Here is a 12,170-nt window from a genome sequence, read left to right as displayed (position 1 = left end):
TACTTCTGCGTAAAGTGCTCTGCGTAGCTACGCAGAGTCCTCTGCGTCGACGCAGAGACTGTCAAAGAGCCTCTGCGTCGTCTCCGGGTGCACGGAATATTTTTTAAGTGTCCGTCACTCCGTCAAGGGACTACGGAGACGGCAAGAGCTGCGATTGGTCCTCAGGACAGGCCGAGCTAAGCTGCTCTGTGCCGGCTCTCAGTGCGCTCCGGGCGTCCTGACAGAGGCGGAGCTGATCCCCGCCGATAACGCCGCTGCCAAACTATAAATACGTCATATCTTAACACACACAGCACATGTTTAGACTCTAAATGGCCAATTTCTCGCCTCAAATTATCTTAAAACTGCGTTCCGTCACACAGAAAAGTGAGAAACGGCCACTGTTTCAACAACAACAGTCTTTCTCTCTCTTTCTTTCTCGGACGCCATTGCTCACTGTAGCCAGAAGCACAACAACCTTGCGCAGCGACCCCTACTGATCGGGCGGGAAATTGCAGCGAGTGTCCGTCACCACGACGCAGAAGTATAAATGCTCGAGGCGTCTCCGTGGTGACGCAGACGGATAACGCATACGCAGTCGGAGAAGTATAATGTGGCCTTCAGCAGTGGCTGAAATGTTTGTTTTGAACTTTCAGGGCTTCGTAAACAAGGTAATGACGCAGATACACACTAAAAACCAGCGTTAATTGGAACTTTCGGTCTAGGTCCGCTTTAACATGTCTGCATCCAGATCATAGTCATCTCCAGTAGTTATAGCTATAGGCAACTGGAATTGCATGAGTGAGTTTTGCAGATTTTTTTTTCATCTCTCACCCATGGCACTGTTTAACATCCTTTCCTCTCCTTTAGGGCTGAACAATGAATCGATCAATTTAATCATAATCGCAATTCAGCTAACTGCAATTTATAAATCGCAAGAGATGCCTTATTTGTGTCAAAATTATTACACATCTTATTTTACAGACTGAAGAGAACATCTTCGTTTCTCACAGAGCTGCACAAATATCACACATTAATCATCTTAAATCTGTTTTTTAATGAAAATGAGAATAATGATGTAAAAAATTACGGTTCCCTCTGATATCGCGAATCATATCGCAATCGCATTTCCTGTCAAAATGATCGCAATTAGATATTTATTCAAAATCATTCAGGCCTCCTCTCCTCTCCTCTCCTCTCCTCTCCTCTCCTTTCCTTTCCTTTCCTTTCTTTTCCTTTCCTTTCCTCTCCTCTCCAATTAAAACAGTATGTCCTTGAATCAAGCCTAAGTTATGTCCCAGAATATGTCCTGCAGTCATTCCGTCTTTTAATTCCATAGCAGACATTTATACTTTTAATTCGGCACTTATTCTTTGCTGCTATTAATATACTGTACAATGAAATGTGGCCTATTTATTTTTATTATTATTATTTTTTAACTGAGGACCCACCCTCTCTCACATTGCATTAAATCAAACTTTTATTATTTTAAGGTTCATTCTCCAGAAAAATAATAATAATAAATGAAATGGTAATAGGTATCTTTAGGGCGTCAGGGCCTAGTCTGATCATGTATTGTGTAATAAGAGCATAATCTAGTTTCTCCTGTAGGGGATTTGGAGCAGTTAACTGAACAAAGAGATGTCTCTATTTCAACATAATGTCTTCACTTGCAATAGAAATGGAAAAAAAAAAAAAAGAAGTGATGGAATCTGTAAATTCTCGGGATTGTGCCCCTCTATTGCAGGTAATAATAACACCTATGAGGAAAATGAATTTGTGAGAATGACTGTATGCTCCGTCCACACTGCACTGTATATAAATTCACACACATACTTAAATCTCCCCAGACGCTGTGGAACATTTATTTCCTTTGATAGTTACAGCACATACACGGTGTCCTATTACACTTCTACAACTGCTGTACCCCCGAGTATTAGACTTGTAATGTGCAGTCAGCTCGGTCTTCCTATGTAAACATTCTGCTATGCAGTCTGTGTCCTTGTACGTCTTCTGATGCCTTTATAGTGCACAGTATACTCACGTGTAAACCTTGGATTCCAAACCAGTGTGCTATTGTAGAGCAATAGAGAACAGATTAATTATGCTGAACTGGGTTAGTTTCTGGACTTCTGCAGACGTGTACTTCAGGGTTGAGGTAGAATTTTAGCTTTAAATATTAAGCAATAGAAGCCGTCTCTCACTGTTGCAACACCTCACTCACTGTTTGCACCTTTAAGACCTGAATTTGTTGAAATTATTGATTTGGTGTACAGTTTGCCGACGTGTATTAAACAAGAATGATTTCCAACGCCCTCACAATTGCCGTTGTAAGCACAACCAAGGTTGTACATCAAAAAGATTATTTTAGAGAGTTAATGTTTTGTTCACGTGAACTCATAGAGCAAATGAACTTTGAATTAACACTTTTTTATATATATAAATATTTTAGTAATCTTTCAAAAACTTGTTGAAAATTAAAAATTTGATTATTTATTTGGCAAATGACAAACTGAATTCGCCGTTTTATGCCCAAGTTCAAGCCAGGTCACTGGGTTTCTTCTCTGAGAAGTCAGAAATTAATTGAGGATAATGCAAGAAACGCAAGTAAATAACTTCACATCTTAAACAAGAAATAATGATGTCCTTTACTAAACAGTACATTTAAAAAATCATGGATCACAAAAATCAGCAAAAAAAGCAATCCAAATATCATTTTGGTGAAATAGCTTCTACATACGGGCCTTTTAACCATTACAGAAGCATAACAAAATATTAGATTATAACCAGTGCTGTTCATTTATGGCAGCTGTGGCATAAACCTTTCATAAACGTGTTAAGCACTGTATATTGCATTGTTGTTCAGGGAAAGTTGATCAACAAGCTGCTTTTGAGGAACTATGCCATGTATGTAAGCAAGGACGATTACTGTGTATTTGAATATTTGGAGATTTGATTGTAGATTGGATTCCCCACAGTGACTGAAAAGTTTCCACGCATTGCAGTAATTCCACATGAACTCCTCTTGTGTGTGTGTGTGTGCGTGTGTGTGTGTGACACCTGCTGCTCCTGTCTCCGTCTGTGCAGCAGGTGATGAAATATGTCTAATGGGCTTTAGGTTCCAGTGTAGCATGACACCTCCAGTAATCCTGCCCTGTCAACTCCTCTATCCTTGCCCTGCACTTCTCCATCAGTGCTCTCACACCACAAAAATATTGGTTTTTCATTGGAGGGCGAGTGATCCCCCCTCCTCCCTATCTCCCTTCAATCTACTTCCAGACAATTTATCTTTGAGGGAGTGCTGAAGGTGAGGGAGAGAGAGAGAGTGAAAGTATAAATCTCACTGTCAAATTGTACTTTGCTTTTGTATATTTGTACTTGATGATGTTATTAATATATACTTTTAGTCATGTTTTTTCTCCTCAAAATTAGCCTTCACATCACCACGTTTTTTTACATAAATATTATATTATATTCAACAATGTGCTTTTTGTATTCATTGCAGACTTGAGGAAGACGTTCGACCAAGAACCGCTGGGGAAGGAAGTGTCACTTGAACAGGAAGTGTTGCTCCAGTGTCGTCCACCTGAAGGCATACCAGCCGCTGAGGTAAACTCTAAACTAGCTCACATTTTTATTATTTAGTTTCTGTTTACAAGATCAGGCAGAATCTGTTTGGTTTGTATTTGAAGAGCTTGTGGATTTGGGTCCTGCTGAAATATCACTGTATATTTAGTATATGTATCATGTGTCATATATATTGTGTTCTTTTCTTTTATGTCATATTTTTTTTTGGGGGGGGGGGGGGGTTATTGCAGCATTAGTTTCAGTGATGAACTCTCCCTATTTCCCAAGTGTTAATCAAATAATTCCACTACTGTCTTGGCTACTAAAGCCTTTTGGGAATTTGCTGAATATCCTCCAGTCGCTGCAATTTGGTCCAAGGAAAGAAACTTGTAATTAGCTACAGAGGAAAGAAATAATAAAGCCGGTCGTGTCCCTGTGTTAACTTGGCTCCGCCAATATCTCCTGCATGCTCCACTTCCTCCCTGCCCTACAGTAGAGCGCTGTTATGGCTGTATTTGAAAAGGCTCAGTTGAGATTGCAAGGACATAAATAGAGGATGAAAGGGTGGTTTGATGGGTCGGGGGGCTTTGCTGTTTTTTTTCTTCTTCGGCTGTTGGTGTAGGGGCTGAACTCTGTAAAGGCTTGTGATTGACCTGGAAAAGCCGAGTTAAGTGAGTGGAACTGCACAGCATTTATCCGCGGTGAAAGTGCTGACAGGCTAAATGGACTAAAAGTTTGGGACCTGCACTCCGCAGACTCCCCTTATACAACCCAGGGTTCAGCGTGATAGTGTTGCAATAACAGGCATACAGTATTAATGATTCTGCCCCCTGTCTGAGGTCTTTCTGTCAATCCTGGATTGCTTCAGTGAAGTGATTAAAGACTCAGTTGGAGTCCAATCTTGGCCACATGTATGCTTTCTGAGATATGGAGTTGCTGTGGCAACCCAGATGAGGACTTTAAAAGGGCTTAGTCCTGGCACAGATATGCATTGGTGTCTGGTGGTGTCAAATTAGTGCCATTTTCATATCGTTACCTGCCAACAAAATAGCTATATATTCTAAAGTATGACAAGACCGATAATATTTGTTTTTTTCCCCGTTGCAGTTTTGCATCATGAAATCTTTTGGTGGTGAAAAAATCTATCAGTCGATTTCCCTCCATTTCCCTGTGATTGTTTGCTCTTTTCACTTTTCCGTGTGTGATCGAGTTTTATGTGTGCACAGAGGAACATTTTGAGCTTCTTTAATTACTCACACTTACCTCATAGCTATGAACAAAAAAGGACTACAGTTCCTTTCCACATGTAATTTTTCCTCTTTTTTTCCCCCCTGAACTTAAACACAGCTGCCTCAATGGGGGGAAAAGAAAGGACAAAACTGAATGCTGCATTTTCTTTTGTGTTTGTCTGAACTTTTCTCACACGAGCCTGCCCAAGAAAAAGCTTGGGAGAAAAGCAGATGGGCTATGTGGTACATATAAAACTGTAAAAATATGTAAAAGCCATTGTGAAGGGGAGGAATCTGTCATATTTTACCCGTCTATGGCACAAAAAATGGAGGGTGGATGAGAGAGGCTTATGGCAGAGAAAGAAGTGTTGTTGAGGTTTGTCGAGGGTTGGCTCTCGTGGGTTGTTGTCAGGCCTCCAGAGGGCTGTCAGCTCACTCTGTGGTTCCTTTACAGGCTTTTGCCCAGGGAAAGAGAGGCTGGCCCCCGGATGGCAGGCTGTGGCTGAGCCATAAAACCCATACTCTTACAGCACTTTTGGTGAAATCATGTCGACTGTACTGCGTGGACACTGTGCTCGGTGACAGCTTTTCCTTCACGGGAAAGGACAAGCAGAACGGACATGCCACATGTCACCTCCACCACACCCGCATGCACAAAACAAGCACACCTACTAACTAAGCTGCCAACAAGTCAAATGACCACTGACAGTCTGTTCATCCTGTAAACACAAGGATTGTAGCAGAATGGTGGATGAACTGTGCTTCCCTCTCTCAAGAAATATAACTTTATTATCAAAGTCTATCATAGAGGTTTTGACAACTATTCCAAAAGTGCAGGGAGCCATTACCTTCTATATTGCCCTGCTGATGGCACTAAAACAACATTTAACTGTGGAGTTGCTTCTTCGCTGACATCTTAATAGTTACAGGTTTGTAAGCACTGGCAGTTTGTGATATTTCAAGGTTGTTGCTTCACTTTTCAGAAAAGTATCAGGTCTGGATAAGCTGTAGTGACATTCTTTTCCGCAGGTCATTTCGATGATGTGTTACTCTTCCCCGCTCTCGCGTACAGTTGCAGAACTCGGACGCCCATGTGCGGCAGAATCGGAGCAAGTCGATCGCAATTAGTTATGATCTCAGATTACAAAGTGGCACTGTGCTATTTGTGTTCCCGTCTTTGTCTTCCCTCTCTTCAGATGATTCACATTATAGATTGTCATGATGGTTTACCACAGTAACGACATCCTGTGATTCCATTCAAGTGGTTTGGAGTCTTTGTTGGCGTTCTGCGGGGGCTGCTGCCCTGAAAGCTACAAATTATGCTGAATAATCAGGGTTTTTGGGGTTTTTTTCTCCTGCGGTGATGCAGCGAGATTTCATAGCAGAACAAGTTTTCATGGCAGAACACACGAAACAATTCTCGTCAGACATTTGAGCTTTTCTGAGTTATCTGCCTTTTTTCAAGTTTGGTTATTCATTGTCAAACATGCAAGCACTTGTGCATACACACACACACACACACAAAGAAAACAAGCAGCAGGCATTTATTTTGGCTCTCCTTGTGACCATTACCAGTGGAACTTTGGCCTTGGGGGACTGTAATGTAGAGGGTGAGGTTACTGAAATAGCACAACAACTCAGTCATCTAAGCGTCCTGTGTAGTCTGACGACATTAGACAATGGCCGAGCTTTCTAAAAGTCATTGTTACACATTTTCTTAGCTATGAATACTATATACAGTATATGTAATCGGGTGCAGATGGAAAGTATAGCTGTTGAAGCTGTTTTGTGGAGAGGAGAGACGGAAATGATTGAGCTGGAAAGGATCTATCTCACTGTTTCTGTGTTATGTGAGCTGACTTGCAGAGCACTGACCCGTAGATAGAGTAATAAATGTAAAGATGAGGATAGAGGGATCACCATCAGCTCAGTGCAGATCCTGTCCTTTGAATAACTCCACGGAACCCTATTATCAACAGCTAAAGGGCTTCGGCAGAGGTAACAGTGGCCTCTTTTCATACTCTAAAATATGTGGCAAGCTCATAAAATGGACTTAAATCTCCTTTGTAAAAGATTGCCGCTTTATTGTTCTTTTCTCTTCTCTTCTTTTTTTTTTTTTTTTTTTCCTCCCATGCCCTCCATCTCCAGCTCCACTTCATAGCACTTGTCACAGCCTTGAGAGAAATACAAGAGTTCAGAGGTGATGCAGAGCCGTGAGCTGCTAAAGCCGGTTTCCATGGAAGCAGGATTTTTATTCAGGCGTCTCCTCAGTCAGCCAGGGTCCTGCCGTGTTATCATGGGTAATGAGTCATTGATGCTCTGCAGGGAAGCGGGGCCCATGCTGCCATGATTAAGTCCATCGGCTTTACTAAGAAGAAAGACAGGAAACAAAAAGATCTTTACTTCACACTCTCTGTTTCAGAAGTGACAAAACTGTTGATTATGCTATTAAGCGGTTTTTTTAATAGAAATGTTTTCATATAAATGAAATGCCGTGTTACAAAAACTAATTTCGTTTAAATATCTCAACTGTTGCAATTGGAAATCCAGCTTTCACCTCTTCCACGCTGCGTAAATGTCAGTGATTACTGTTGATTTCAGGCCCGGTTCCACTTCATCGGCGAAGTAAAGGTGGAGCGCGAAGCATGTCACGTCACCTTGTCAAGAAATAGCCGAGTGCTTCCTCCCAGTCAGAATGGTGCGTTTGTGTGTGTTTGAGAGCAAGATGTCAAGAGAACAACACTCCAGTGCCCAGCGGAACAGGAAGTGTGTTTTCATTCAGGTTACCCATGGGAAACAAGGTATCAGGAGGCCACGCTAAATCCCTCCAGCAGCCAACAGTTGACTGCCCTTCAGGTGCTCACCTGTCAATCACTGCAGTTTCCCCCTCGGCAAAGGCTGTGATTTAGCCCTTCAGCCCAACACGTGTGAGCTATGCCGTCCTCTGTGCTGAGCCTCTGCCCTTTCTGTTACCTCAAATAAGTCACAACACAAAAAACAAGCAGAGCAAAGTGAAGTCATCCATCCGTCCGTCCATTAATCCATTCATTATCTTTACCGCTTATCCTTATGAGGTTCTGGAGCCAATTCCAGCTGACATTGGGTGAGAGGCAGATTACACTCTGCACGGGTAAGTAGACCAATAAATAAACATTTTTTTTATATGAATACTTTACATGCACAATATGGACTACAAAACAAACCACACTTACTGTTTGAACTCTGAGGTTTTTCTAGCCTCCCCGGTTTCAGCTCGCAGATGCTTTTTGTGTCTCGTGTTACACAAAGAGCGAGAGGGAACGCGGTAGTTTCATTAACATGGAAATGAGACGTGAATGGCACAGACTGCATTTTCCCATAAACTGTGTCTAAATCACTTCAAAACGGTTTCTGAGCCCTTTTCTGCTCTGGGAGGGATCACTTTCAGCATTTCCATCCCTGTCCTGCTGAAGGTTGCGTGTTGTATACAGAGAGAGTGCTGACCTCTATCGCAGCCTCTCTAAAGGCCACGGGAGACTCGGGGATGTGTGCACAAAGTGTATCACAAAACTCCCCGTCTGACAAAGCCTTAACAATGTCCTGTTACCAATGTATAGTAGCTAATACATAACATAAAACGGCATGCAAGGGTCACGCTCATCTGCACCCAGGTTGTAAAATCCACCCATACATAAAAAATAACAAAATGTACAGTATAATAAAACGTCATAATAGGGCCAAGTATGAAAAAAAAAATATTACAGACCCAGGGGAGGGGTTCTGAGAAAAAAGTCCCAGATTTGTGAGATTTAAAGTGGACAATCTACGAGAAAAAAATTGCAGATTTATCAGATTAAAACTAGCAAATTTATGAGAAAAAAGTCGCAAATTTATGAGATTTAAAGTGGACAATCTACAAGAAAATAAAGTTGCAGATTTATGGGATCAAAAGTAGCAAATCTATGTGGAAAAAAAGGTCACACATTTATGAGATTTAAGTGGTAAATCTACGAGAAAATAAAGTGGCAAATTTATGAGATTAAAACTAGCAAATCTACCAGAAAAAAAGTCAAAGATTATGAGATTAAAAGTAGCATATCTACTGCTGCCCGGTAAGCAGGGAATGCCACACGGACACGTTAGTGAGGAGGTGCAACAGTATGGAACATGGCTGCATCAGGTACATTTACCTTTAGTGAAGTTGGATTGTTATATTGCATTTAGCTTTTAATCTCATAAATCTGCCACTTTATTTTCTCGAAAATACTCCCCCCCCCCCCCCCCCCCCCGATTCCCCTGGTCTGTATTTTTTGTATTTTTTTTCATACTTGGCCCTAATACGCTGTTGTAATATAATGAGTTTAAACCTCACCCAGATTTAGTTTCTTGTACAATGGTCTGAGGGATTGTTGGAATCACATTTTGAAGAGGCACATGAAATGTTCAAGAGAAAACAGACAGGGCTGTGTTTCAGTGGAGAAATAACTTTCTGCTCTCAGAGCTAGTTTAAGTGATGGCTGTTCTCCTTTAACCAGACTGTGTGGAGCTTTAGGCAGGACCAAGTTGGATGAGGTTATTACTCCTGGCTCGAGTCTCTGTGATCCGTCTTCTGTGCGGACACCTACTGTAGTAACTGCTCGCACTCCACCTCTGTTACCTAACCCTTTCCATCGCAGCTCCTCCCGTCATAAACAACACGCACGCAAACACATGCACAACAAAAATTCAAAGTACAAAACCTTTGTGCCTTTCGGCTTGTTAATATTTATACGGCTCACATTTCCATACGTGTCATGCAGGCAGATGTGGAGCATATGGCTCGTTTTGTAGTGAATGATTGAATAATCAGTTTGTAACCTTTTGTAGTGGATTCTCCAGGTGTGTCATTCAAACCCCGCAGCACATACGGCAGAGTACGCTGCGAAGAAGGGAAATGAATAAATTACACTGTGTAGATAGTTTGACTTCTCGTGGAGAAGCAGGAGAGCTCATAATGACTTCTCTGTAGAGGAGCCTTCATACGTTGCTGTGGAACGTTTTTATTTTCCTCCTTGTTCTTGCTTTTTCACACCCCTCTCCACCCTCATACTTTGTGGTACGTTCTATTTTTGACACGCCAGTGATGAGTAATAAATGGTTTCGCCTTGCACTGGTTCCTAACAAGTGAGTGGATTGTATACAGACTTCTTTTTTTTTTTCTTCTGTATATTGTGCTGATTAGTGGTGTTCTGGCACACCCTGGCAACACGGGGAAACATCCCACTCGCTGGTTCCTCCCACGCTGCTGTTGTAGCCGATTCTGCAAGCTAGTTATGTTTGCCAGTGGGAGAGGAAGTGACCCTGGTGGGTAGGACACCAAAGCTGCTGGCCAGTTCTTGATTTTTGAAGGATATAGGCCACCACTAGGTTCCTTCCAAGACCCAAAGGCTAAATATGTGCTTTAATATTGAACCTTTGTTACATGACAGTTGCTCAGATTCAGTTTACAGTACAACATGTGCTATCAGACATATAGACATGTGATGGATCTGTAAATTGTATTATTTAATTGATAACCATGGATCACATGACCCTCGTTTTGGGCGTAAATGTCATCTCTCATCCGTGTTTTAAGCAATAATTCAGCTTTTATCAGGATGCAGATATCGTTCCCAGTAGTTTTTGTAGTAGTTCATAAAGTTAAGGGGCACACGGCTGGTGTAGCGGTTAGCACTCTTGCCTTTGCAGCAAGAAGACCCGAGATCAAGAGCCTTTCTGCATGAAGTTTGCATGTTCTCCGCATGTTTGTGTGGGTTTTTTTCCAGTTTCCTCCCACAGTTTAAAAACATGCAGATTTGAGGATAAGGCAAGTTGGACACTCTAAATTGACCTTTAGTATGAGAGTTGATAGTCTCTATTTTGACCTGTACCCCGCCTTTGACCCTATGTCAGCTGGGATTGGCACCAGCACCTCCCGCAGCCCTCATGTGGAGGATAAAGTGGTTAAAGATGAGAATGAGAAAGTGAGAAAAATGAGAGTTAAGACGATAGGGCCTGCAGTAAACATTGGGCTGACATTAATTAGGTGTGGATACGCATTTGTTTTAGGGGTCGATGGAGACCAAACATTGAGTGAAAAATACATATTCATTCTTTAGATTTTTGACTCCAAATCAATGGTGTTATTGTGCATCGGCTGGATCTGTTACACAACCATTTTAATAATGTAAGGGAACATAAAAATACTAAAAATAAAAATATTAAAAGGTGCATCCGCAAACGCATTTAAATAAAAACACTAACCCACACAATAAAACCATGACACATTCCCGGAAGAATCACAATGCCTCCTACAAGTCACTGCAGCTATAAATGAGACAGTGACGAGACACTCGTGAACACCTCTGTCATCTTGACCACCTTAATGAAACACATCACTGTTCTGTGTGATGATGGATGCCCACACATGCTGTAACTATGCCTACACTACACACACACACACACACGTGTCACCCTTTCGTCACTCTCATTGATTTCCCTCCTCCACACTGTACAGCACCTCCTTTTTTTTTTTTTTTATTCCCCTGTATTTTTATTATTTCTTCTTTTTTTTTCGCAGTACCATCCAATACATACAGTATATATTATGGCCCATGAATTTTCCAGAGCTCAAGAGATGAAAAAGTGTTGCTTCTCGGCTGGATGTCTTTCTTCTTTGTTTACCTCTTGCTTCAGTCTTTTCCCCCCTCATTCAGTCTTTAGCTCTTCAAGACAAAGTCACCTCTTCGTAAACTTCCTCCTCTATTCCCTCTGTATTTGCCGTTTCTTGACAGTCCCCGGTGATGATGTTTCATATGTATTTTGGCACGCCAGTCCTCGCCGTCCTTCTGCATGTGCATCTGCTTCCTCCTCTGTCTTCTTCCGTCTTCATCTCGTGGCTGCCTGTCTCTTTCCTTCTCTTGGCTTCGGTGTCTGTCGTCCTGTCTTCGTCTCCCTGTCACCCCGGCTGTTTCCAGACAGATAGGAAGACTGTTTTCTATTTACGACAACTGACGTGTGGCAATTTCATGTTGTTAATCACAAGAAATGTGCCAATTACCTCTCCGGATGTTTCACTGCCAATCAGACGCTAACAAGCTCCGAGTGCATGTGTGAGTGCATGTGTGTGTGCATGTCTGAAGGCTACTCCATGTTTTTTTTGTTTTTGTTTTTTTTAGTCCGCTGCTATGAGAGGAAGTTAAACTAGTGCTGTGTGAGACTGCAGTCTTCTGCTGACTTTTAATCATTTGAAATCTTTTCATAAGTGCAGCGGAGAAGACTGGCTTACCTTTTCATCTCTGGTTTTATTAATGAGTCCTAATTATAGTTGGTGCAGAATAAATGATGGGTGAACTGCTGCTCACTTTTTGCTCTCTCACTCACTCGTTCCCCCCACTT

General features: G+C 41.8%; 1 protein-coding gene across 1 annotated transcript in view; it reads left to right on the top strand.

Annotated features, from left to right (window-relative positions):
- Positions 1 to 12,170, top strand: part of unc5cb (unc-5 netrin receptor Cb) — a gene marked incomplete at both ends in the record, with an annotated part of 122,665 nt that overhangs the window by 81,789 nt on the left and 28,706 nt on the right. The window contains one exon of the mRNA XM_083903175.1: positions 3,485 to 3,588. Within this exon, the coding sequence (XP_083759301.1) occupies positions 3,485 to 3,588 (104 nt within the window). The remainder of the gene's footprint in view (positions 1 to 3,484; positions 3,589 to 12,170) is intronic.

This window comes from Microchirus variegatus (genome assembly GCF_963457635.1).
Source record: "Microchirus variegatus genome assembly, chromosome: 16".
Classification (NCBI taxonomy): Eukaryota; Metazoa; Chordata; class Actinopteri; order Pleuronectiformes; family Soleidae; genus Microchirus; species Microchirus variegatus.
Note: the sequence above shows the minus strand (reverse complement) of the source record. Positions and strands in the feature narration are given on the sequence as shown.